At 46.1% G+C, this 26,746-nt stretch overlaps 2 protein-coding genes across 12 annotated transcripts in view; one reads left to right on the top strand and one right to left on the bottom strand.

Annotated features, from left to right (window-relative positions):
• The first annotated feature begins 90 nt into the window (after positions 1-90).
• Positions 91-26,670, top strand: ZDHHC16 (zinc finger DHHC-type palmitoyltransferase 16). Of its 8 annotated transcripts, none has more exons than XR_004960058.1 (12): positions 91-258; positions 4,056-4,303; positions 4,466-4,660; positions 4,808-4,896; positions 5,281-5,309; positions 5,903-6,036; positions 6,178-6,225; positions 7,081-7,166; positions 7,799-7,922; positions 8,133-8,203; positions 9,699-10,260; positions 26,656-26,670. XR_004960058.1 is itself a non-coding variant. In XM_036266013.1 (11 exons), exons 2-11 carry the CDS (start codon positions 4,061-4,063, stop codon positions 9,811-9,813), a joined length of 1,134 nt encoding a protein of 377 aa, XP_036121906.1. In that variant the 5' UTR covers positions 91-258; positions 4,056-4,060; the 3' UTR covers positions 9,814-10,279. The 8 variants fall into 8 exon arrangements, 3 of the variants coding, with proteins under 3 accessions (XP_036121906.1, XP_036121908.1, XP_036121907.1); XR_004960057.1 differs by lacking the exon at positions 26,656-26,670 and adding an exon at positions 19,141-19,194; XR_004960060.1 differs by lacking the exons at positions 5,281-5,309; positions 26,656-26,670 and adding an exon at positions 19,141-19,194 and having other exon boundaries at positions 5,991-6,036.
• MMS19 (MMS19 homolog, cytosolic iron-sulfur assembly component) overlaps positions 10,529-26,746 on the bottom strand; it is a 36,098-nt gene continuing 19,880 nt past the window's right edge. For 2 of the 4 annotated variants that reach the window (XM_036266008.1, XM_036266010.1), the window contains exons 8-31: positions 26,654-26,715; positions 21,009-21,095; positions 20,508-20,582; positions 20,076-20,153; positions 19,134-19,272; positions 18,728-18,882; positions 18,273-18,351; positions 17,920-18,045; positions 17,650-17,731; positions 17,254-17,354; positions 17,001-17,150; positions 15,616-15,771; positions 14,707-14,806; positions 14,109-14,211; positions 13,900-13,968; positions 13,524-13,650; positions 12,734-12,834; positions 12,533-12,589; positions 12,202-12,388; positions 11,809-11,891; positions 11,519-11,683; positions 11,377-11,436; positions 10,992-11,092; positions 10,530-10,911 (exon numbers count right to left, since the gene is read on the bottom strand). In XM_036266008.1, the coding sequence (XP_036121901.1) occupies positions 10,884-10,911; positions 10,992-11,092; positions 11,377-11,436; positions 11,519-11,683; positions 11,809-11,891; positions 12,202-12,388; positions 12,533-12,589; positions 12,734-12,834; positions 13,524-13,650; positions 13,900-13,968; positions 14,109-14,211; positions 14,707-14,806; positions 15,616-15,771; positions 17,001-17,150; positions 17,254-17,354; positions 17,650-17,731; positions 17,920-18,045; positions 18,273-18,351; positions 18,728-18,882; positions 19,134-19,272; positions 20,076-20,153; positions 20,508-20,582; positions 21,009-21,095; positions 26,654-26,715 (2,471 nt within the window). In that variant the 3' untranslated portion in view covers positions 10,530-10,883. Of the gene's footprint in view, positions 10,912-10,991; positions 11,093-11,376; positions 11,437-11,518; positions 11,684-11,808; positions 11,892-12,201; positions 12,389-12,532; positions 12,590-12,733; positions 12,835-13,523; positions 13,651-13,899; positions 13,969-14,108; positions 14,212-14,706; positions 14,807-15,615; positions 15,772-17,000; positions 17,151-17,253; positions 17,355-17,649; positions 17,732-17,919; positions 18,046-18,272; positions 18,352-18,727; positions 18,883-19,133; positions 19,295-20,075; positions 20,154-20,507; positions 20,583-21,008; positions 21,096-26,653; positions 26,716-26,746 lie in introns of all 4 variants that reach the window. The other 2 variants (XM_036266009.1, XM_036266011.1) reach the window with 2 other exon arrangements.

The following is a 26,746-nucleotide window of genomic DNA, read 5'->3' as shown; positions in this document are numbered from 1 at the left end:
GGGTAAACTACATGTCCCATGTTGCCCCGGGGCGAATCCGGGGGCGGAGCTCCGGAAACCCTGTACTTGCGCCTGCGCCCGCGCGGGTGGTTGAAGGTGGGCTGGCGGCGGGTCCGGGTCTGCAGGCTGGTTCTGCGGACTGCGGGCCATGGTTGGTTGGACTGAACCGTGCCGGCCTGGAGCGCTGAGCTGGAGGGGGTGGCAGTGAGCGGACGCTGCGGGCTCGATTTGGCTGATTGGGGAGTCAGCAGGAGGCAGGTAAGTCGGCAGGCCTTTGCTCCTCAGTCCTGTCCCTTTTGCTAGGGTCGGGCCCTGTTCCGGGGCCTTGTCCTGAGCCCGGCTTCCTGCTGTCTCCTCGCCGAGTCCTGAACGTCCGTGCACTCCTCTAGCCAGGAGGAGTGCACCCGCTGGGCAGCTGTAACGCGCGAAGCTGGAAGGAGGCCAACAATCCATCTCGCCCATTTTACAGATTTGCAAAGTCAGATACAGAGATAAGATTTGAATTACCCAGTGTCTCCAAGATAGTTTAAGGTAGGGCCCAAACCGGAACCCAAGTTTTTTGACCTCCAGCACATCGCATTTTAACCATGGTACTCTCAACTGAGAAATAAAATCTTTTCCCGGTTTTTGTTAGCTGCAGCTTTCTATTGCACAGTGGGATCCTCTTAAGGATCGGATCCCATCCTTGACTTTTTCTCTTCCCATCATGTTAGTTCGTAAGGGAAGTCTGCACATGAATAAAATGCTGTTCTTGCTGATGATTGACACCTGCTGATTGAGACTGCAAACATCCCGAGACGAACATCTTTTTCTGGATGAGATTTGTCATTTCATCGCAGTTTCCTCTGCCTTCTGATGGTTTTGAAATCCATCTTTCCCTGTGTATGCTCCCAACCCCCAAATCCAGTTTCCCCTTGGGAAACAGATGTTGACTTAGAGCCTTTGGAAGAGGAGAGTGCCATGGCCTGCAATCCCCTCTAATCTGGTGGCAGATGTCACTATAGCCTGTGGCTACTACTACTTGTGTGGGGTGATAGTCCAGTTGTGCTTTGTTCTGTTTCCTCCCCTGTTCACTCTGATCACCCCCCATCTTGCCTTGCTCCACCCCCCCAATTTTCTGAGTTCTGCTTTACCTAAAATTTCCTGAGATGAATGTATGTTCAGTTGTGGCCCCATGGACTACGTATCTCTTCCCTAGCCTCCCGTAGCCCCCAAACCCCACTCAAGCCTAATCTGTTGCTCTCTGCATCTACAAGCTTTCTGTTTACATGTTTGAGTTGATTTCTGGTTGAAATTGTTTTCTAAAATGCCTTCTAACTCTTAAGTGCTATGATTCTAACAACAAGGAATAATAGCAGCAGACACTTATTTAGTGTTATTACATTGGCAGGAATGCCATTCCTGTTATTTGTAGGACTGATAGACATCTGACCAGCCTCTCCACTTCTGCATCCCAGGTCATTCATTCAACAAGTATTTATTGAGCACTTCCATGAGCCAGGTATTGTGCTAAGAACTTTATAAACATTTAATCTATACCTTACCAAGTGGGTATATGGAATCATAAAGGGTTAGAACTAGAAGGGACCTTAGCATTTACTTGTCCTTTTTGAATGTGAGCACAAGGAAATTAAGTTCAGGCAGGATTCAGTGATTTGTCCAAGGTCACAGAACCACATAAGGGCAGAATTTAACTTTGAGTAGTCAAATTATGGTAGATAAAAGTTGGTAAATCTAGTCCTTGAAACAGGCATTTCCTGGAGGTGGTTGAGAATAAACTAAAAAGTGGAGAATCTGAGAAGGAAGTTTGATTTGTAGACAGGAGAGATGGCACATAATTCATGTTAATAAAGATGAGAAATTCATCTTATTTGCAAGCTATTGCTATTGTATTTTAGCAAGTAGGAAACTCCATTAGCCATAGTAAGGGAATAAACAGTGGTTTGGACAATCTAAGTCTCTTGGATTTGTTGTGGGGCAGATGTTGTCTCACTCTTATATTGGATTATAGTGGCCATATATATTATTTTGAAAATTGATGGTTTAAGCCAAATCATGGTTCCAAACAATGGGAGTCTACCTCAAAGGAGGTGGGAAGTTTGAGTTTTTCCTTTTTCTCTCTTCTACACGGCCTCTTAATTCTCTAGTTCCTAGTGATATGGGAATGGCCATTTTTTTATCCTGCTGTAGAGAGTAGGTCCCGACTGAATTGTCTTCTCTTTCTCTGCTGGCCTTGTCTGCCGGAATTCTTTTTCCCTTAGTTCATTGTAGGGCTTGTGGAAGAAGGTAATTAAGTGTTTTCTTTGAAAGCCTTCTTTTTGTAATAAGCCAGGATGCAAGGAGAGTACCTTGCTCCAGTTACTGAACTGAAACCATCCCTACAGTGGAGCAGCCTCCTCTAGTTTCTGCTGGGTTTTGAGCTGCCTGTTAAATAAGTCAGTGGAGTTGCTGAGGACAAAGTGGCTCTAGGGGAAAATCAGATAATCTCTCTTCTGGTAAGGACTTTAATCTGCAGAATTGATGAGACTATCATCAAAGGAATCTGTGTCCACTGTTCTGGGCATTGCCTGGGCAGCTGACCTGTGGCTGTTGGATGAGGTGGACACCACACAGAGGAGATGAAGGCACTGACAGAGGAGCCATGCAAAGGGCTAATGATCTAGGAAAGCTGGTTGGGAAACTTGGGACCAAGGGCAGCAGCTGCAGAGAAGGCTTTTTAAAAAAAAAAAATATATATATATATGTGTATATATATATATATATATATATATATTTTTTTTTTTTATTGATTTTGAGAGTGAGAGGAAGGGAGAGAGAGATGAAACATTGATGAGACAGACACATCAATTGGCGGCCTCCCACATACCCCCCACTGGGGATTGAGCCCACAACCTGGGCATGTGCCCTGACTGGGAATCGAACTGGCGACCTCTTGGTCCATGGGTCACACCAGCTGGGCGAAAAGTCTCTTGAATGTTCAGCTAGAACAGGCAGAAGAGATTCAGCGGAGAGGTCATGAGTCACCAGCATAGAGGCTCCCCTCCCACTTGCTAGTGTTTTCCTGCCTGAATACCCGAAGTTGTCTTGGCTTTTGTATCCTTGAGGTGGTGCTGGGACTGGAATTGAAGACAATTCCATAAGCATCTTATGTCATGCAGGGGTAGCTGAGCTGTCCTGACAGGAGACAGGGACTCTCATGCTACCAGGTTGGGTCTGGTGGCCTATAATATCAACCCAGAGGAGTAGGAAGGATCAGTATCTTTTTTTTTTTCTTTATTTATTTTTAGAGAGAGAGGAAGGGGGAGAGAGATAGAAACATCGATGAGAGAGAACATCGACTGGCCGCCTCCTGCATGCCCTGCACTGGGGATCGGGCCCACAACCTGGGCATGTGCCCTGACTGGGAATCGAACTGGTGAACTCTTGGTGCATGGGTCAACACTCAACCACTGGACCACACCGGCCAGGCAAGGATCAGTATCTTTTGCCAAGACTTAGCTAGCGCCAGGTGCACGGTCCACTTACTGTGCACTCACCCCACCAGTGGCTGTTCCTTGGTGAAGAGCAGTTGTTAGGAGGTAGGTCAATGGCCAGGGCTGGCAGGGCATGGGGAGCCCTCTGCCACAGGGGCCATGCTCAGAGACACAGTGGGCAGCTTTGTGCATGTTGGCTGTGCTCCACCCCATGGTCTGTCTACACAGATAACTCCAAAGACCCTGCTTTGTCTTGGAGCCACCTACCCCTCCTTCACCCCTTCACTGTGGCCCTTTACTCTAGCTGGGCATCATCTTGGATTTGCTGTGTAACCACATAGTGTAATGATTTTTGCCAGATTAGAACCTCTAGACCCTACCCCCTATAGTCTGGTTGGGACACTGACACTGCACATTCCGTAGAAAATTAAAGTGACTTTCTTCTGCCCACAGCTGGTAACTGGCCCAGCTGGGCCTCAGTCTTAGGTCTTTACTTCTAAGCTGGTGCTCAGGACTTCCCTACTGGTGGGCTAGGAAGCGATAGGACCCAGTCTGGCCGCTCACAATGGTGTGCTCTCCTAGGAGCCATGCAGGGCCAGCGGAGCCTGCTGCTGGGCCCTGCCCGCCTCTGCCTGCGCCTGCTTCTGCTCCTGGGCTCCAGGCGCCGCTGCCCACCTCTGCTCCGGGGCCTGGTACAGCGCTGGCGCTATGGCAAGGTCTGCCTGCGCTCCCTGGTCTACAACTCCTTCGGGGGCGGTGACACTGCTGTCGATGCTGCTTTTGAGCCTATCTACTGGCTGGTGGACAACGTGATCCGCTGGTGTGGGGTGGTGAGTGATGCCCAGGGAGCAGGAAGAGGGATGTTTTGGGGTAGCAGAGGAACATGTGTCTGATGGACCCACACCAGCCCCTACCCCAGGGATATTCCTGAGCTACCCTGGGTGTTGGCAAGCTCTCTCACTGCACCTACCTGACGTCACTGGTGTTGGCAGGTGTTCGTGGTACTGGTGATTGTGTTGACCGGCTCCATCGTGGCCATCGCCTACCTATGTGTCCTACCCCTCATTCTCCGAACCTACTCAGTGCCACGACTCTGCTGGCATTTCTTCTATAGTCATTGGAATCTGATCCTCATCGTCTTCCATTACTACCAGGCCATCACCACTCCACCTGGATATCCACCCCAGGTGGGTCTCCACAGGGGTTAGGGGAGGCAGAGGCTGCTGGCCGTGGGAGCCAGTCCCAGGAGTGGGCAGAGAGAGTGTTTCAGTATCTTTTGAAGTATGAAACTGGTGCTGCCACAGTTGTCATGATGCTTTTCTCTCTTTGCACAGGGCAGGAATGATATCGCAACCGTCTCCATCTGTAAGAAGTGCATCTACCCCAAGCCAGCCCGAACACACCACTGCAGCGTCTGCAATAGGTGGGTCCTGCCTTTACTCTCTGTGAACACTAGCTCGGCCCTTTGGCTGTAGCCCTAGGGCAAAACCTAGACCTGGAGTTTGATAAGATGTTTATGAAGTACCTACCCATCACATGCCAGTGTGCCCTCTCTGTCATGATACCTAGTCCTCAAGGATGGTCCTGTGAGGTAGGCTTTATCACCACTTGTAGAAACAGGTTCAGAGAGATGTTACCTTCTTCAGTATCATGTAGCCAATGAAGCAGAGCTTGAAGCAAGCCTGGCTGTCTTCAAAGTCTGTGCCCTTTCCACCTCAGCAGGATGCTGGTCCTTGTAGGAAAGGATTGGCACTGACATCTCAAGAACCTTGGCCACCGTAACAGAACCTGTGTCCCTCCCTCACAGGTGTGTGCTGAAGATGGATCATCACTGTCGTATCCTTTTATTATCTCTTCTGCCTGAGCCTCCTTCTTTAGCTTCAGAGTACTGCACAGGGTTAAGGGCCTCAAACCTGAGGCTTTCTAGCATCCTGCAGAGAACATGGGCTCATGAGAAGTTAGTGCAAGAAGAGTTGTTGGGGCTGACCATCTTGGGGGAAGCAGAAAGCTTAAGGCTTTCTGGGACAGATCTCCTTGGAGCAATACATCGACTCCAACAGCTCGTTCTTTTGTAGGCTGTCATGCTGCCATCTGTTGGATGGATAGAGATGTTTGGGCTTCAGTGGTTGTCCATGGGTATCTAGATAGAACCATACAGATGTCTGGTTAACCCCAGCTAGGTTGACTTATTGGCAGATTCATTTTGGTGAACAGTTTCAATTTTCATGATTTCCTGGTGGGACTTGTGAGGGCTCTGAAAAGCTTTAATACTTCCACCTCAACTTCTGGAAAGTCCCATATTTTCTTGCCTTTGGAAAATAGTTCTTGTGACTGGAAGCCCTGGGCTTGGATGATGTCATCATGAAGCAAGGATGAACCAGAGAGGCCCAGACACACCCTCAAGTTGTCCTTAATCCTTCCTCCACCAGCCTGGCTAAACAACTGTGTGGGCCACTATAACCATCGGTACTTCTTCTCTTTCTGCTTTTTCATGACTCTGGGCTGTGTCTACTGCAGCTATGGAAGTTGGGACCTTTTCCGGGAGGCTTATGCTGCCATTGAGGTGAGCCTATAGTTAGGAGCAGGGCTGCTGAGTAAGTAGAGAGCACTTTGGGGTGCAAAATCTGTCCCTAAGGAGTGGGCTGGTAGCACCTCCATGCTAGAGGCCTGAGAGTATAACCAGCACTGTTTTCCATCCCCTTAGAAAATGAAACAGCTCGACAAGAACAAACTACAGGCGATTGCCAACCAGGTGTGCAGTCCCCACCCCACTGCCTCCTGCTGCTCAGGCCAGGGGTATAGAGTTGCTGAAGCAACCAGGGCCCACCTGGTGGAGTTGTAGAGACTGGTTGAGGGGCCACTGGAGACTGGATCAGGGTGTTTTCTGGGAGGCTGTCTCCATGTAGACTAAGTGACCTGGGGGCAAACTGGAAATCCCTTGTATGTGACAGTTTTTGGCTCTCTATCCCATTATCACCTTCTTTGAACTGAGCAAGGACTCTGCCTTGGTGATGGCCTGAGCAGCAAGGAGTCTGTGTTAGTCTGTGTACTGGGGCTCCAGGGGACAGAGATCAGGCTGGCCAAGTCCGATCCTTCGTTCCTGGTCTGTCTGCATCTGCATCTGGACCGTCCCTTCTCACCAGGCTTTTTGGGACTCCTTATCCTGAGCAGATCTTGGGCTAATGATTGTTACCTCTGCTGACCTTTCAGTGCTTAGTGTAGCTCACAGTTCTCCCTGCTGCAGTCATTCCATTTTGGGTGTAGGTCTGGTCCCTTCTCTTGGGGGTTGCAGCCACAAGGTGAAGGAGTTCTAGCTGGGGAGTGGAGTGGCTTCCCCTGGAGCCCCATTTGTGTTATCAGATCTGAAGGCCCAGGGTTGGCTCCTCCTGTGCTTTGCCATCCTGTCCAGACCTGCTGTGCCCAGTGTTTGTCCACATGATGCCGCCGGGCTTGGTCCACCCATTTGGCTGCTACCCTGACTCCTCTGTGGCTTAACCCATTATTTTTTCATCCTGGGCTTGGATCACTTCCCTGTCTGAAGGTGCTGGGGGCTCTGGTGGAGACCAGCACAGCAAATGAGCCAGACTTTGCTGTTTTCTTTTTCTAGACTTATCACCAGACCCCACCACCCACCTTCTCCTTCCGAGAAAGGGTGACTCACAAGAGTCTTGTCTACCTCTGGTTCCTGTGCAGGTATCTCTTTTATTTTTGACAGCTTAAGGGAGGGGCGGCTTCAGAAAAACCCTTTTAGGTGCCTGCAGGGACCCATCCCTGTGTGAACTGCTGCTCTTCTTAGTCTAATTTAGGTTGGCAAAGAGTCAGCATTTAATTTTCTTCAGCATTTTGGTACAGGGAACACTAAGGATACTAGCATTGAGTGTTTGTTATATGCGAAGGTAAGTTAAACTCCTACCTAAACAGGAGGTGACTACGTTTTACAGATGAGGAAAACTGAAACTTACAGGGATGAAGTGATTTGTTCCACAATACACAGCTAGGAATGAGCTGGAGCCTGGATTCTGTGCCATCCCATTTCAACTGCTGGTGCTTTGACTAGTTTCTCAAGCATGGGTATTTTAAGAAATACAGAACATTTCTATTAGCAATACAGACTTATTCCCCCTCCTTTCCACATAATTTATTCTTAGCTCATGTTGAAACATTTTCATTGATGCTTTTTATAGACGTAGTGAGGTAAAAGTTCCTTAGTTGTGTAGGCTGGGACATAAGACAGGCAGAGGTCCCTAGTCAATTATTACTGCTCAGCTTGATTTCAGACATAGCCTCTAACCCTTTAACTCACCAATCTTTGCCCCTTTCCTTAGTTCTGTGGCACTTGCTCTGGGTGCCCTAACTGTATGGCATGCTGTTCTCATCAGTCGAGGTGAGACTAGTATTGAAAGGCATATCAACAAGAAGGAGAGACGTCGGCTGCAGGCCAAGGGCAGAGTGAGTAGGGCTGAGGGCTGGGGTGGATTGCTGGGTAGGTAACTGAACCTGTCATCCTGTAAAAGGCCATGGTCAAGGTCAATTAGGGCATGCATCCTAAAAGGCCAGAACTTGCCTAACTGAGTTTTGGATTGGCTCTTTTAGGATTGAAAATTAGAAGGGGATTAAGTAAAAGGGGTTTGCAGAAACTTATGTTTTTCTTGGCCCTAGGTTTTTAGGAATCATTACAACTATGGCTGCTTGGACAACTGGAAGTTATTCCTGGGTGTGGACACAGGAAGGTAAAGTACCCAGACCAGTGCTATCCAATAGGAGTCTGTGATGAGAAAGGTGTTCTGTACCTGTGCTGTCTAAGACATTAGCCACCAGCCAGCCACAAGCGACTACTGAGCACTTGAAATGTGGCAAATGCACTGACAAATTGAAATCTTAATTTCATTTCCACTAATTTAAAAAGGCACATGTGGTTTTTTTTTATTTAAAAAAAAAAATTCCTGGCTGGTTGCTCAGTGCTCAGAGCATTGGCCTGCTGGGTTGTGGGTTCGAGTCCTGGTCAAAGGAGTATACCTGAGTTGCAGGTTCAATCCCCGGCCCTGGTCGGTGTCGTGCAGGAGGCAACCAATTGATGTGTCTTTTGCACATAGATGTTTCTCTCTCTAGCTCTCCCTCTTACCCTTCCTCTCTAAAAAAAAAAAAAACAATGGAAAAATATCCATGGGTTAAGGATTAACACCACCAAGAAAAGGGCATCTATGCCCTGGCCGGGTAGCTCAGTTGGTTAGAGCACTGTCCTGATACACCAAGGTTTCGAGTTTGATCCCCAGTCAGCACATACAAGAACCAACCAATGAATGCATATATAAGTGGAACAACAAATCAATGTTTTTATTTCTTTTTCCTCTTTCTAAAATAAAAACAAAAAAACAAAACAAAAGAAATCACACATGTGGCTAGTGGCTACCATATTGTATAGCACAGATCTGGATTCTAGGAGTAGAGATCATTGCTTATTTGAGCCATCAGAGCTTAAGGCCAGCACTGTGTGGTTTAAGTAGCAGTTGAGGCTTACAGATGACACATGAAATCCCAAGAAAGCTGTAGGGAAGTGGCCACTAATCGCAGCTCATTTGTGTGGCAGTGCCTAGAGTTCAAGTCAAGGATTTCTGGGATTGAAGTAATCTATTTGTGACAGGTACTAAGACAGTGAATAAAGTTAGCTCCTTCTGCCCAAGACATGGGAAAATCATTTTTCAGCCCTGGCTGGTTTGGCTCAGTGGTTAGAATTGCGGCCCACTGACTGAGAGGTCGTGGGTTTGATCCCCTGCCCCATTTGGGGTTATAATGGAGGCAACCAATCAATGTCTTTCACATCAGTGTTTCTCTCTTTCTCTCTCCTCCCTTCCTTCCACTCTATCTAAAAAATAATAATAATAGGAAAATATCCTTGAGTGAGGATTAACCAAAGAAAATTTTTTTTCAGATTGCAATGACTAAGGCAGTAATAAGGTGACCATAAGTATCTGACTGCCTCCTTTTCCCTGTCCCCATTACATTCCTGGCTATCACTGTGCTTGCAGTGGTGTCTCAGACATTTAGCTCAAAATGTCCAAAGGCCTTTAAAGCAACAGAGGACACATTTATTGGACAAAATTAGGACTTTTGTTCCTTTATGATTAATGCCAGGGTAGCTTCAGAATACCTTGTATCCTTACTGAGAATGAGGATCAGGAAGTCCAAGAACTCTTGGAACTCAGACATTTCTGTCTTCTTTTGTAGGCATTGGCTTACTCGGGTGCTGTTACCTTCTAGTCATCTGCCCCACGGGAATGGAATGATCTGGGACCCCCCTCCCTGGGTGACTGCTCAGTCAGCCTCTGTGATGGCAGTGTGAGCTGGATTCTATCAGCCACAATTTGAGCATCACCCTGCTTCCTGCATTGTCTCAAGGGCTTCCAAGGGTAGCTTCTTGGAATTCTTGAGCAAAAAGAGCCAGTGGGCCTGCCTTAGGGTTCCATGCAGGGACAACTCAAGACCTATCTCCTGGCCACTACAGAAGCACGGCACCATGTGGAAAAATCCTGGGACTGATGAGTTCCTTTACTCAGGCAAACAGAAGTTCCAGCCACAGACTGGAGAATAGGCAGCTAGCAACCTTGCCAGGTGCTGACCCCAACCTCCAGGTTGCAGCACTGGAGTTGGCCACCACCTCTTCCACTTGCTGTCTGAGAAAACACCTGAATGGTCGAGCTGAGATCCTGGCTTCTCAACAGGGCAAAGATACCAGGCCTACTGCTGAGGTCACTGCCACTTCTCACATGCTGAAGGAGCAAAAATAAAGGTATTTGATTTTTAAAGATCTGTAGCTTCTCACTCTTTGCACCTACTTTAGGGCAGGGAAGGGGAAAGTCAGGCTGAAGGCCTGGTGAAGATGTTCTGGTCATGCCACCTATGCTGTTCTTGGGAGGGGTTGGATCCCCTAAAGAATTCTTGGCTAATCCCTATAATTACTGTTCTTTTCGCTTATACAGTGACACTTCTGATTATGTGCTACTGAGGCATAAATGGGGGGCTGGGGGGAGGAGAGAGAATATCTGACAGCCCCATTATCAAAAGAAATCTTTATTCTCCAGCAGATACACACACAGGCACCATCCCTGGTCCTCAGGGCCACACTCATCTGCACTCACCCCTCAGCAGCATCTTTTTTTCTGACATACAAATATGGAAGAGCCTTGAGATCTTTCTTCAAACACAAGTAGTCTCACACTCAGTTGCTTCACAAATCCATTAGAAATCAGGATTCCTGTTTCTTGTACAGCTGTGCAACAGAGGCCCAGCATTTATGCTGTGTCTGTGGGAAAGGCATTGAGAGGCTAGTGGTCTCTCTGCCTTGGCAAGGTGGCTCAATAGTTAGTAATTCCAGGTTAGATTGTCAGAATCGTCTAGGCCAGGACTGAGGGCTCAGCTGCCAGGGCTTCCCAGCAGAAACCTGTAGGCAGAAAGAATGTTGGCAGCATTAGTGGTGAGGCCCATTTCAGTCCCAGCTCTCCCCATGACCTCGGAACTCACCATTCTCCCCTGGCTGACACTGCTTCCTTCCGCACCAGTCTCTTCTTGTCATCCAGAGGTTTGGCTAGAGCCCGGATCACCTGTGGTTTGTACGGCAGTAGCTGTGGAGTAAAAGCAGTTAATCTTAGTCTTGCTCAACCAGGGCAACCAAAGAGCTGCTTCTCTGACTCTACAACTAATAAAGTCCTCTTCTTCTTAAGTGATTCCAAAGGACGCAGGATGACCATTCTCTTGTAGGGTATTCATGCAAATCCTTGCCTATCGGTACCTTGCAATTTATACCTCAGTCACATAGCAGGGTGGCCAGTCATGCTTGACTAGGGCATAAAGGTACTTCTCTGGCTCTCAGAAGTTTCCAGGCCAGAGGGACACCTAGGACACTCACCACAGGGGTGGGCAGGCGAGTGAGCGCGTGCATGCACTGCAGTGCTGCAATCCGAACAGCCTGGAACACAACCATAGGAGGTGAGGGCAGACCCAAGAAGGGGAGCCATAGATGCCAAAGAAGTTTCTGGGGTTCAACGTACCATGGAAGGGCTGGAGCTGAGGTTCAGGAACTTGGTAACGAGAGTGTCGACGTGAAGACTCATGACTTGGGGTGCTTCTAATAGAAGAGGCTGAAGGCATCTGAGGGTGGAGAGCTGTACCACACAGTCAGGGCAGGACAGGGCCTCCAGCAGCAAGGAAAGCAGCTAAGGGGCCACAGGAAAGGTGGGGATGACCACATACGTGATGAGCCTGCTTCTCCTCCCCTCTCTAGCCCAGCTGGGGGCTGTGGCTCGGTCCCTTGCTTAGAGGCTCTGACTGCAAGGCTTACCGTGGGCAGCTCTGGCAAGAGCACAGGCTTAGGCAGCCTGTTAAGTACATGAGACAGACCTTTTAGATAATTTGGCTTCACATCTGTAAAAAACAGAAAAGCTTAAGGGAGAAACTGGACTCAAACATAAGAACTTGAGAATTCAACTCCAATCTGATGCAGCTGGGACATCAGTCTACACAGAAGTTTTTTTTTAGTTTTTTTTTTAAAAAGCCCCTCTAGCTTAGAATAAGCAAGATGCACCCATCAAAGGAAAAGAGTGGGATAAGAATCTAGGTACACACCACACTATAGCTCTGAAGAAGCAATGAGGTCCTAAATTATTTTACAAAATGAGGCCTGAGCAAAGGAGAGGTCTAGAAACTTGGAGCCTGCCTTTTAGACTTCCCTTACCTTGGGGAGCGGCATGGAAGCCCTGAACCAAAGCAGGCACATTATCTGTGAAGAAGCGCTGGCGGAACATGATCCGCACTTCAGCATGGCCAGCACGAGTCAGTACATCAGTGCAGTCAGACATGAGCAGAGAGAAGCCATCAGCTGCTGTTGGGCCTAGTTCTGGATCACTCAGGAGGCCCATGAGCTGGAAGAAAAGAACCTTTGAGGTGTATCCGGAGAAGAGTCTTAAGTACCTAAGAGGAGGATGGCAGTCATTTCTGGGAGGAATAGGATCAACAGGAAGTTGCTATTTAGGTCCTAGGTTCCCTTGTCCCCAAAATGGACTTACCCGGTCTGTAAGGCAGGAGCTGAGAGGATGATATCTGAGCACTAGAGCCTTTGTTACCTGTAACCAGAGAAGAGAATGGTCAGAGCATGACACTCAAACCCCAGAGCCCTGAGAAGCATGCTTATGGTTCCAGGTCAAATGGAGAAATTTTACTTAACCAGACATAATGTCTTTAACCAGAGACATTCTGAGACTCCTTACCCAGAGAAGCAGTGTGAAAGCCTGACTACGACAGGGCCCAGAACCCAGCCCAGCCTCCACTTTGTCCACAGCCAGCTGTAGGAATTCATCCAGCTGCTGCCCTAAAAAGGAGGGAGGAAATGCTAGTGCAAAGGCTACATGTTTTTCCTTTAACAATGAAGGATGTAAATCATTTCAGTGCAGAGCTCCCTGAGAAGCCACTGGAAGAGAATACCACTTGGCTCTGGGCTTTGCCCACGCAACTCTGGAACACTAGCATGAGAGCCTGGTATCCCTCATAGCGCAGGGGTACTGGCACTTGAAGAGTTGTCTGCTTCTAATAAAGAACGATCCGTGGCAGCTCCCTGTAGGGAGTAGGATGACAGACTAGACACAGTCCCCTGCTTATACCCCTCATCTTCTTTGGTCCTGTAATGCTCTGTCCAGCTCTTGTCCCAAGGGCTGTCCTGTGGGAAACCCTATTATATGTATTATTAGCAAGCTCCTTTTTAAAAATGAATGAGGACTACCCTGGCCGGTGTTGCTCCGTGGTTAGAGCGTTGACTCGTGCACTAAAGGGTCATAGGTTCGATTCCCAGTCAAGGGCATGTACCTTGGTTGCAAATTCGATCCCCGACCCCAGTCAGGGCGTACACAGGCGGCAACCAATTGATGTGTCTCTCTTATATGGATGTTTCTCTCTCTCCCCACTCCACTCTCTCTAAAAACCAATGGAAAAAATATCCCTAGGTGAGGATTAACAACAACAAAAGGACTGAACTTAAGATTCTGTCAGGGAGGCTGCCAGTACCTGCAGGGTGCTTGTTGAGGAGTCCTGCAAAGCACTTGGCGGCGGCAGTGGAGGAGAAGGGGCAGCTGTGGCAGCAGCTCAGCTCTAAAAGCTCCCGCATGAGTTGGTTCAGCTGAGGGATTTCCACCTACAGAAAACCTAGTCATGTAATGGATCCAGAGAACACTTGAACTCAAAGAGATACCTGGTAGAAAGTGGCAGCGGGGGCCAGGATGGATGAGAACTGTAATGCTCTGTCCAGCTCTTGTCCCAAGGGCTGTCCCAGTTGGGAAAGTAGGTCAGCTTAGTCTGTGACAAGTTTCAGCCCAGAAGTCACCTGGGATCCACCCTTCCTTGTCAGGGTTAAACAGGGTACTCCCCAAATGTGTTCACTTACATTTTGAGGCAGGGAGCAGACAAAGGCCATAAGCAGTGCAACCAGCCTCCTCTGTCCTGAGGAGCCATCCTATAAAGGAAGAAGAGCATTATCAAGCCTGTCATGACAGCAGTAGGCTTATCTGCTCCAATACCATCCCAGATTAGCCCTAGAAATATGAAGGACAGAAATCCCAGGATTCTACCCCATCTGATCTATCAGACACTCACCTGGAATGGTTGGAATCTGCAAGGGAAGCTGTTTTCAGGCAGAAAGGAGATGTTGCCATCCAAGAAGAGGGGCACAATGCAGGCGACACTCTGGGCAGCTAAACTAGGGGTAGAGTATTAGGTATCACCAAGGAGCCAGGGTTATAAAGCAGCCCTGGGGTTCACATTAGAGTCACTGAGTCAATGGGTCTGAGCATGATCATTCATACATTTCAGCAATTATTCATTCAGCACATATAAGGAACCATTCCCTTTCCAGGCCCTGGTGATAGATAGAGCAGCAAGCCAGACAGATCAAATCCCTGTTCTGGAGCTCACAATCTAGTGAGAGAACTCAGTGTACATTTAAAAAGTGCTCTATAGGTGATTTTTATGCACAGTCTGCAGCTAAGAACCATCGGTCTATGGCTCACCCATCCCCACAGTTCATGGTGCTAAAAGCCTCTTCCTCTTACTTTGCCAGCAAAACTTAAAAGACAAATAGCTGCCCCTACATTTGATTCTGGGTAAAAGGACAGCTCAGAAAGCAGCTACCTGCTGCTTCTTCCCAAGATTGCTGTCCTCCCTGGGCTCAAGTAACATCCATGAGTATACTCACTCAGGGCTTAAGTGGGTGGTGGCAGTGCCAATGACTGACACCATGGCAGCCAAGACCTCATCCTCCAACAGCACTTTTCTCATAACTGAGTGCTCCTTCTCTGCAAAATCAAAACACACACAGAATCACAAGGCCATAACTATGGTTTAGATTATTAGGTCCTGTCATCATGACTGGGGCTCAGCACCAGCCACAACAGCAGTGATTTCTAACCTGTCCTGTAGCAGGGCTATAGACCAGAGAGCCAGCAAGGCACCAGAGCAGGACAAGTCTAATGTGGGCCAGAGAGCTCTGAGAACTCTGTGCAGTCCTTAGACTGGGCAACAGTGGAACACCAGGCCAGCTAATATGAATGCTCTTAACATCAGAAACAGCTATGTTAGCCTTAAAAGATAACATGGATTTGTCTTCATGGGTCCTCATTATAGCAGCTACCACATACTGAGCAACAATACCTATATATACTGTGTTGCAAACTACTATGCATTATCTTATTTAATCCTTAGCAACTGCCCTGTGACACTGATATTTCTCTTTATCTCCCTCTAATAAGTGAGGAAACAGAGGCTTAGAAAGGCTAAATATCTTCATCTAAGTTAGTGAGTGTTAGAGTTGAAGATGAAACCCAACCAGGACTACTTAACTCCAGAGCAGAATTCTAACTAAACTAATCACATAGTGATTAAACATGAAAAAAGTGTGCGTCATTTTGAGCACTGCAACATCAATGGATTTCAGTTCCTGCCATTAGTCTGGTGAAGTGAAATCTTAAAATAAGCCTCTGCTGGGGGAAAAAAAAAAAAAAAAAAAAAGATGCAGTACCAGCGAAAACCCGAGGGTGGCAGTGCTGTTCAACCCTAGTGGAAGGCGGAAGTCTAGAGGGGTAGGAGGTGAGGTGGTGCAAGTTACCTGGCATAGAAGCCTGCACAGCCAAGGCAAGCAGGCAAGGTATAGCTGTCTGATGGAAATACCAGCAGCTTTCGGGGTCCATCTGGCATTTTTCTGCTACCCGCTGGAGGCTCTGACAGATAGCAATAACTTCACTCGGTCCTGCAACCACATTCCCTGTGTGGTGAGAAAGTATTCTCTGTAAGGTTTTCCTAAAAGCACTTCTAGGTATTTCAGATAGAGCAGATGGAAAGAACAATCAAAGGTGAATGACCAGGAGTGTCTTATTAAAGAGCCAAGTCATTTTATTCTTTTATATGTTCTTTTTCATCTATTAGATTTTAGAGCTGAGACTTGCTCTGTGCCAGGCTCCATAGCAGAAGCATTCATACATCTTTTCTCATTTTCTATCACCCTAGAAGGATCGTTTCCCCCATTTTATAGAGGAGAATGTGGAGGCTCAATGAAACTACTAGTGGCTTTGCCAGGGTCACAGTAAGTGCAAAGTCAGCAATCTAATCCAGGCCACACTCTGAGTCATGTTCTTTCTGTGTAGCAGATCACTCATTGTTGACTGGATCCCTCATAAGGGCCGGGCAGCACAAAGTAGGGAGCTTAGGAATTAGTGAGGGCCCATGGTGAGCATATATATATATATAGGCTTGTAGTACCAATTGCCACCGTCACTTATGCCTTGGAGCACATTAATACTCAAACTAGAGTGTGTAGAGTTACCTAGAGATCCTGTTAAAATGCAGATTGTGATTGGTGGGGCCTGAGATTCTGCACATCTACCAAACTCCCAGATGATGCCCATGCTGCTGGTTGATGGACCATATTTTGAGTAGCATGGCCTTAGTGTGGTACTCTTCAATTCTGGCTCCACATTAAAATCACATGGGCACACTTAATAATTCCTGTTGTCCAAGTCCCATCCTTCCTCACAGATTGATTTAGTTGGACTGAGTGAGACCCAGGCATCAGTTATTTTATTTAAAAAATTCCCATGTGAGCCCTGGCCAATTTGGCTCAGCAGTTACAGAGTTGGCCCGCGGACCAAAGAGTCGTGGGTTCAATTCCACTCCAGGGCACGTACCTTTGTTGTAGTTAGGTCCCCGGCCAAGGTCATGCGGGAGGCAACCAGTCAACGTGTCTCTCACATCAATGTTTCTCTCTCTCTCTCTCTCTCTCTCTCTCTCTCTCTCTCTCTCTCCCCCTCCCTCCCTCCCACTCTATCTGAAGATAAGTGGAAAAGTATCCTTGGGTGAGAATTTAAAAAAAAGTTCCCATGTAACTCTTCTGTATAGCCACCACTATAACCACTGCCTCAGAGGCATCAACAACTCCAAACTTGACTACAGATCCCCATTCAGCCCAGCTCCTTGATGATCATTCCTGGTAGTTACCTTTGTTCATCTGGCAGAGATGCTGCAGCAGCAGAGGCAGGGTCTCCTTGACAATGCTGCGGTGTGTTGACACAGCTGACAAGGCTTGCAGACAGCACAGATGCCGGGAGCATTTAGTGGACCCGTCCCCTCTAGCCAAATCCAACTCCCCTGAAAGCAACCGAGGAGACAAGGTTTCACTGTGTGATGGCAAGCAAGAAGGCCTCAAGCCTCCCTGGGAAGGGGTGAGCCACAGAAGCTCAAAGACACATACCCAAGCACAGCTCCTCAGCCAGCTTGGGCACTAGGTGGCTGCTGAAGGCCACAGGATAAAGAGTGGCCAGGGTTCCTGATGCTTCCAGTGCTGCCACCCTGCTGGGGACACAGGGCAGATGAGCATTACCTGAGGCTTGGCCAACCGCTCTCTTGTCTAGACCTGCCATTAGGCAGATTCAGGAGTATGGTCTCCTGAGGCCACCTTGCTGAAGAGCAGGACTCAAGTACCTAGTTGGACAGGGATTCTTAATGCCCAAGAAAAGAGAACAGTTCCACGTCTCCAACCACATGGCAGCCAAAGCCCAGCACAGGCCCACTTCCCCTAGGGAGAGCCAAGGATTGGAAGCACAGAGCCCTGGAAGAGCTTGTTCTATCTTGCTCTTTAGATTCTCACCAACTCTGGGAATCCTCCTCCAGGAAGCTCAGTCTGTATAGGTGACCCACTGCCAGCTCCAGATCCCCAGGAGACAGGAGATCTGTGTTAGAAGGGAACACAAATCATATCTTGGCTCCCCTGTAGCCACAACCCTTCCAAAAGTCTCATTAGAAATCCCACGTCAACCAGGGTTATAGTGAGAACCGGGAAATGAAGACTTTTCACTTAAGACACAAAATCACAAGAAAGAGATAATACCCTTATCTTTTCTCTTTCTCTTAAGTGTACCTGGCTGGGCACCCAAGACAGTGAGAGTGCGGATGCCAACAAGCTGAAGCTGGGTGTTGGGGTCTGTGAGGGCCGTGAATACCAGTGAGCACAGCTGGTCCTTGAAGCCACTCAGAGGCCTTTCACCTAGGGAGACAGTCCAGGTTAGAGGGAAGCCCTGACTCAGCAGTGATGCAAAGACAATTCAGGGCAGATTTAAAGAGCTTAATCCATTGAGTGTCCAGGAAGTACACTGGGAAAAAATGAACAGGTCTCATCCGTTGTGTTTTTTAAGCTACAACCTCAGAACGACACAACCACTGTTCTAGGCTACTTGTCCATGGCACTCTGCCTGCTCTGGAAGGTGACCTCACCCTTGTCTTCAAAGCTCCATTTCTGTTGTAGCTTCAAGAAACCCAGGATCATTTCAAGGATGGTCCGCCGCTGGTTGCTCTGTAATGTTTTAAGGGATATTAGAGTCAAAGAATACAGGGTGGGGCAAAAGTAGCTTTATGGTTGTGAGTGTGTGAAACAGAGTTTATTCTTGTATTATTATTTATTAATTATTGTACTATTTTCCATATGAACAACTGTAAATCTACTTTTGCCCTGCCCTGTATGTTAAAGGATTTCAGTCCCACTACTTTGGAAGTGGGGTGAATTATTCTTTTATGTAAGCATCAGGAAAAGAGTAAACAAGAGGACCAGCAGAGCTAATAGGAGCAAAGCCCAAAATCTATCTGGGCCTAAGCTCAACGCTTAGGCTCTCTGTGAGAAAGGGATCCTAGCAAGGGGGTCCTATCATTTCCTCAGAAGACTGCTCCCTTACCTGACTGTGCTTGTGGAACTGTTCCAGCAGCAAAGGCAGCACGTTGCTGGTGATGTGGTCACAGGCCCGGGCAGATGCACCTGCAGCTGACTGCAACAGTTTGGCGCTAGGCCACACCAGCTTCATGTCCGGTTCGCACAGATGGTGCCTGCAGTCTAGAGAGGCAGTGCATCATATACCTGGGAGTAGGCTGAACGTTGCCTGCTTCCCCCGTGGTCCATAAAAGCTGGAGACTAAACCAGGGACATTTGCTAATAGTTACCATTGAATTTTTAAAGAATTCAAAGTAGGGTTCCAGCCCCCCAGTCACTGAACATGGTGGGACTACATATGAAAGTTTACTGGCCCTTAAGGAATTTCTCTCTGTTGTGCTCACTCCCCTTTCTGGCTTCCATGGTCTTGTTACCCTGTAGAATGCTGCTAAGGAAGAAGTCAAGGAGGTCCTCAGCATCAGCCCTCAGCACAGTGTGAGACAAACACGCAGTCAGGGAGTGGAGGGCTGCCAGGCCCTCAGCCTCCACCCGCTCACTTGCCGTCTGGAACACCTGTCAGGGAGGAATCCCATGGCTACTGAGGTGAGCCTGCACCAAGTGAGACTCCATCCACCCACTGCCCATTTCCTTGGGGGGCGGGGGTGGTAGTTAAGAAGCTTTAGGGGCCTGGCCAGTTTGGCTCAGCGATTAGAGAGTCGGCCTATGGACCAGAGAGTCCTGGGTTCGGTTCCCACTAAGGGCATATACCTCAGTTGCAGTTTGTCCCTGGCCCTGGCTGGGGTTGTGTGGGTGGCAACCACGGTGTGTCTCTCTCATATTGATGCCCCCCACCCCCCATCTGAAGATAAATGCAAAAATGTCCCCGGGTGAGGATTAAAAAAAAAAAAAAGCTTTAGGGCACAGCAATGGAAAATCAACCCCTCAAATGAATTTTTTCTTAATCTTAATTGGCATATAATTGGCATATTCTCACCAAGTCCTTAGCCCCACTGAAATTCATATACATACTTTTTGAGAGAGAAAGAGAATGCCAACTTTGAGCCACCGTTGGGATCCCTTATCTTAGGCCTCTTCTCTCCCTCTATTCAGCATGGTGGCATAGGCACCATGACTATGCTCCTTACTATGGAAGGACAGGAAGTGGACACTGTGCAAAGGTGACCAAGTGCCAACACCAAGCAGCTGATCCTCATGTAGGGATGCTTTCCCTTGTCATTCAACTAGAAGTATGCCCCATTGCTTGCTTATTGAATAACCAGGCATAGCAACAGACGGAAAAGCACAGGATGTATTATTTCCCCTGGTGCCTGACAACTGGGAGTTAAAAGTAGTGAGTTTATCTAAGTAACACTCACCTCTCTGCGGATAGAAGCCCAAAGGCTGGGGAGGAAGTCCTTCAGTTCCTTCTGTCCATACACAGCACAGCAAGCATTCTGCCAAAAAAGTGCAGGTACCAGCTATCTACACACTCAGACTTCCTAAGTTATGCAGGTACCTCAGTATAATGGCATTTGAAGGAGCCTGGCTCTCAGCAGAAAAATCAGCAGGACTTTATAATAGTCATACCCAGCATCAAGAAGGAGCCCTGGTCAGCCTTTCCTTGGTGGCCACTCAGTTACTACAGAACAAGACACTATGCAGCTGGAGCCTTTAGGTCAACATGTCAGCCCAGATCCTGGTATCTCTCTTTTGAGGCCCACTGAACTGTTCCCTGGCTCTCCAATAATCTTTAGCACCCCTAATTTGTCTAAGGGCAGCTGGACCTTAGAAGAAGAAAAATCATTTACCAGAGTCTGCAGAGAATCCAGCTTGGCACTCAGAATCTCAGAATCCACCTTCTCAATCAGCAGAGGCAGCAGGAACTGTGGAAGAGACAGAAGAAGAACTGAAGTCTGAGAAAGCCACTCCAAGACCAACCATGTCCTTATTGCCACTAGTCCCCAGAGCAGGTGCTACACCAAGGAGCTATACTTGAGTCAAGAGTTGTGATTTTAAGCCAACCTTCCTGTCAAGATGTGGCCAGACACCTAGTTACTTGAAAAATGGTTGGCAAATCTATAGGACTTAAAAAGATAGCACTAGATGGGATTAGATTACAATTTTAAAGAAAAGATGGTCAAGTTTTCAACAATGAAGGTCTGAAGATACTTGCCTAAGGACACTTGCAGGATGTCATACCTTAAAATGTATAATGAATCTTCCTTTTTCCCCCATGCTTTTACTGATCGTTCTTCAAAGCCCTGTATGGGCTGAGGCTACATACCCTAATGGTGGCTAGACCTACCTACCTCAGCGAATCGTGGTGTGGAAGCCAGCACAGCTCGGAGACTCAGGATGAGATCTTCTCTCTGGATACCATGAGGGTCATTAGGGGGCTGGAAAAGGGAGAAGGGGTATGGGTTTGTATAACTCTGGATACAGGCTTGAACTTGACAACCCAAAGAATAGGGTGATATTTATACTCAACATGGCAAATCAGTATGACATAAGGCTCCAGCAGGAAGACATGTTTGTTCCTACATGTTCCTTGGGAATGTTTGTCTTTGGGGGCATTTATTTTCTGTCTAATCACACAGTTTCTATCTGATCAGTCATCTCATCACTCAGAGATTGCACCATTACTTTCTGGTGCATTACTTTCTTCTCTGTATATAGATTATGACTGTGTTAGTACATACTGTTTTACTTTAAAATATATACTTTAAAAAAATGTGATTGTTTTGTACATGTCATTTATAATTTATTTTTTCACGTAACACATTAGAAACATTTTTCCATGGTATTATTCTTTTATGCCCAGCTAGTGTGACTCAGTGGGTTGAGCGTCATCCCATGAACTGAGAGGTCCCAGTCTGATTCCCGGTCAGGACACATGGCCAGGTTGTGGGCTCGATCCCAGGTGGGGGCCTGCAGGAGGCAGCCCATCAATATGTCTCTCTCCATTGATGTTTCTCTCTCCTCCTTCCTCTCTCTCTAAAATAATCAATAAAAATATATTTAAAAAATTATTCTTTCAAAATATTAGTTTTAGTGGCTGATAAACTATTCCATTGTGTGGGTGAGCCACAATTTATTTAAAAAATCCTGTCCGGCTGGTGTGGCTTAGTATTGACCCATGCACCAAGAGGTTGCAGGTTTGATTCCCGGTCAGGACACATGCCCAGGTTGTGGGCTTAATCCCCAGTGGGAGGCATGTAGGAGGCAGCCAATCAATGTTCTCTCTCATCAATGTTTCTATCTCTCCCTCTCACTTCCTCTCTCTCTAAAATCAATAAGGGAAAATTTTTTTTTTTTAAATCCTCTTTTGGAGGACATTCTTTCTTTTTTAATAAGGGCAAAACTTTGTAGAAAAGCTGTAATTCTGGCAATATTAAAATCATTGATGGGTTCTGCATCAAGACAAGATAGAAACTCCATGGAAAACACAGGTAAAGGGATTTTCTTTTAAAAAATTTTTTTTCCTGCATTGATTTTAGAGGGAGAGAGAGATAGAAACATCAATGAGAAAGAACATCAATTGGCCGCTTCCTCCATGCTCCCCACTGGGGATTGAACCCACAACCTGGGCATGTGTCCTGACCGGAAATCGAACCAGCGACCTCTTGGTGCATGGGTCGACGCTCAACCACTGAGCCACACAGGCCAGACTTCTTCTTCTTCTTCTTTTTTTTTTAAAAGACATCAAGTTAAAAGTTGAAGATAACAGGATAAGAGATGTTAGCAACAAAATTTTAAAAGCTGAAAAGCAGATGGGTAAGAAGAAAATTACTTAGCAGAGCCAAAAAAACAGAATTCTCAGGAGGCTTGGGGAAAGCTGAATAACCACCCATATACAGTCCTTGCAAAGCTTCGCAACTGGCAGTACCACGTACCTCTAGAATTGTGGAATTCTCTCAAAAAGTAACAAAAAAAAGAGGTAGAAAAAATGAAAGAAAAGAGATTCAGAGGTCTAACAGAAGATTAATAAGAGTTCCAAAAAGAATAGAAAAAACAGGGGGAGAAATGCAAGAACATTTCCCAGGACTAAAAGACACAAATTTCCAAGTACCCAATACAGTGCATGAAAACAGACCCATAGTAAAACACATCACTGTGAAATTTCAATATAAAGGGGGCAAAATCAAACTTAAAAGCTTCCAGAAAGCAGGAGAAATAAATACAAAGATTTATTTATGAATCAGAAGGAATTTAGACTTTTCCAAGGAACTGAAACCTAAAGGTAAATGAAGAAATGCCTTCAAAATCTTGGAGAAAAGAATTTTCATTCTTGTATTTTATACCCATACTATTAATAAATGAGAGGAAAGAATGGAGACATTTGAAGCTAACTAAGGATGCACACCACCAAAATGAGGAAGTAAACCATAAAACAAGGCATACATGCAACCAGGAAATAGGAAATCTGATCCAAGAGAAAGGATAAAAAAATCCCTAGGGTGATGGTGAAGGAGATTCAATATCTATTCTGCATTAGGAGTAAAAAGCACCAGTTGAGACTCTATGACCAAGTTAAGAATAGTTTTACATTTTTATATGGTTGAAAAATCAAAAGAAGAATATCTGTGATGTGAAACTGTATGAAATTTATATTTCCATGTCCATATTAAAAGTTTTTTTTAATCCTCACCCGAGGACATTTTTTTTTTGCATTTATCTTGAGATAGAGCAGAAGGGAGAGAGGGAGGAAGAGAGAGAAACATTACTCTTGAGTGGCCACTACCCACATGACCCCAACTGGGGCCAGGGACAAATGGCAACCGAGGTATGTGCCCTTAGCGGGAACCGAACCCGGATCTCTCTGGTCCGTGGGCCGATACTCCAACCGCTGAGCTAAACCCACCAGGGCCGTATTATATTTTTTTAAAAATTTTATATTTTGCCCTGGCCAATTTGGCTTAGTGGTTAGAGCATTGGCCTGCGGACCAATGAGTTGTAGGTTCGATTCTGGTCAAGGGCATTTACCTTGGTTGCGGTTCGTCCCCAGCCCTGATTGGGTTATGTGTGGGGGGCAACCAATCGATGTTTCTCTTTCCCTCCCTCCTACTCTATTTGATGATACATAGGAAAATATACTCAGGTGAGGATTAAAAAATAAAATTGAATTTTTCAATTATAGTTTATTTTCAATATCATTTTATATTGGTTTTAGGTGTACAGTATAATGGTTAGATAATCATATACTTTATCAAGTATTCCCCCAATATCTGCAGTACCCACCTGGTAACATTTATAGCTATCACAATATTATTGACTCCATAAAGTAAGTTTTGGCAATACAGCCACTGTACCATATTCCAGTATCTATGACTGTTTTTGTGCTAGAACAGCAGAGTTGAGAAGTTGCAGCCGAGTCCAGATGGCCTGCAAAGCCTAAAATAGACATTATCTGGCTCTTTACAGAAAGTTTGCCACCCCTGCTCTAGAATGAGCATACAAGTATAGTAAAAGTCAAAGGAACTGTCACTTATACTAATGTGATCCACTATGATGATGGCATATGGCCAAAATGGATTGATAAGACAAAGAATATTTCTAACACCAACAGTTACACTAAAAGCCAGGCGTCTCTATTTTAATTGACAAGAGCTTTCTGCTTCCCATAGAACTGCAGTGCAGAACACACAAAAATCAGTTCAAAGAAAAGAAATTCTCATATCTATAACCTTGTTTTATCTAGAATATCTCTGAGAAAATATACAAGCTGTTGGGAGCAGTGATTCTAAAGGGAAATGTTTGATGGCTGTAAAGGGGTAGAAAGAGGCTTAATTCTCTATACTTTAAAAGTTGACTCATGCTCATTTATATCACCTTTCAAAAAAGTTAATGACATACTCTTCCTTGCCCCCAAATTATAATTGCATATATTCCACTTTTAGGAATTTATCCTACTGTTATACCCATATATATGTGAAATGATAACTGTACAGGGTATGTAAACTGCAGCATTGCTTGTAACAGCAAAAGAATAGCAACCAACCTTAATTCCATTGGGAACTAGAGAAATTAGATATTTCCAAGCAAAGGAATATTACACAGCCATAAAGAATAAAGAGCTAATATAGAACTGATATAGAACACTTTCCAGGATATACTGTTAAGTGAAAAAGGCAAAATATAGGAAAAGTGTATATATGCTACCACTTGTAGGGAAGGGGGATGTAAAACATTTGCTTTATATGGATGAACAAGCTCTGTACAGACATAATTGATAAAAGTGATCGACACTGGAGAAAGAAACGTGATGATAGGTAGATTTTTTTTCTTCATCTTTTAGATTTTGAATCACGTGAATGTATTATCTTCTCAAAAACAAACACAAAATAAAACGAAGCAAAACCAGAGAAAGCTGGTAGCCTAACCAAGAGTTTTCAAGATTTGATACTGATTACAAAAGAGATGAAAAGAATTTCAGGAGAGAGGTGGTCCCAAGCAACATGATGTCAACAGGCATAAGCTGGCAAAAAACTCCCTATGGCAAAGATGGCTGTGCAACTTGAAAGGCAATGAAAGTCAATACTCAGATGTTGTTTGGTATGCTATGCTATAACTCCTTTCATTTATTCCAAACCATGAATGCTTGCAGTGATGAGACCCTGAGTATTTGGAACTAGAAGGGACGCCAAAATGCAGAAAGGGAAGAAAGTCCAAGGGGGTCAGAGCAAACACCTCCTGTACATACTGTGCTCTAATGTGTCTTCTTTGTTTTGTCAATTTGTTTCTATTGCCTGAGATGCCCCCTCAGACTCCAGGATCATATCTTAGGCATCCCTCAGAAATCAGTTGAAATCCTATCTATCTTCTCTGTGAAGTCAGTTCCTGACTGAACTCTGTCTTCTCTGAAAAACTATACCACTCATTTTGGTCCATAATCTCATACTGTTACTTAAATGTTTCAACTTTCAAGGGCAGGAACTATGTTTTATAATCCTGTAGTCCTCAGCACTAAGTACACTGGTAAAGAACTTCCAGATCCCCCTAAATGCCTGTGAACTGAATCCTCCTTCCTTTTTTTTATTTATCCTCACCCGAAGACATTTTTCCATATTTTGTTCAGATAGAGTGGGAGGGAGAGAGAGGGAGAGAGAGAGAGAGAGAAACATCGATGTAAAAGGGACACATCGAGTGGCTGCCACCTGCACGACCAACCAGGGCCAAGGGGAAAAAACGCAACCAAGGTACATACCCTTAGCGGGAACCGAACCGGGTCTCTCTGGACCGCAGGCCGACGCTCTAACCGCTGAGCCAAACCAGCCAGGGCTGAATCCTCCTTCTGATGGCAAATGCTTCTCTACTTCCCAGTTTACTAAAATTAAGTTCCTAAAGATAGGGACCATCTCGCCCTGGCCGGTTTTGCTCAGCGGTTAGTGCGTCAACCTGCGGTCCTGAGAGACTGGGGTTCGGTTCCCGCTAAGGGCGCGTACCTCGGTTGCAGTTTGTCCCCGGCCCTGGTCGGTCGTGCGGGTGGCAGCCACTCGATGTGTCCCTTTCACATTGATGTTTCTCTCTCTCTCTCTCCCTCCCACTCTACCTGAACAAAAAAATGGGAAAATGTCCTCGGGTGAGGATAAAAAAAAAAAAAAAAAGATAGGGACCATCTCTTTTGTTCATTACTGTACCCTTTTTTAAAAATATGTTTTTATTGATTTTTTTTAAGAGAGAGAGGAAGGAAGAGATAGATAGAAGCAATGACTGGCTGCCTCTTGCACAACCCCCACTGGGGATCAAGCCCGCAACCCAGGCATGTGCCCTGACTAGAAAATGAACCTGGACCTCTCAGTCTATAGGAGGATGCTCAAGCCACTGAGCCATGTGAGCCAGGCCATTGCTGTACCTTAATGACTAGAACTGAGATTGGCAGACAGCAGGCACTCAACAAATATTTAAATGATGAATGAATGAAAAAACTAATGAACGTATGAAACTTGCTACTTACAGGGGTAAAATCAATAGGGAAATAACAAGATGTCACTTCAAACAACTCCTCCACAAAGGGTCCTAAAGCAACAGAGAAAAAGTGCGGTTGATT

The sequence above is a fragment of the Molossus molossus genome, unplaced genomic scaffold, assembly GCF_014108415.1.
Source record: "Molossus molossus isolate mMolMol1 unplaced genomic scaffold, mMolMol1.p scaffold_m16_p_17, whole genome shotgun sequence".
NCBI lineage: Eukaryota > Metazoa > Chordata > Mammalia > Chiroptera > Molossidae > Molossus > Molossus molossus.
Note: the sequence above shows the minus strand (reverse complement) of the source record. Positions and strands in the feature narration are given on the sequence as shown.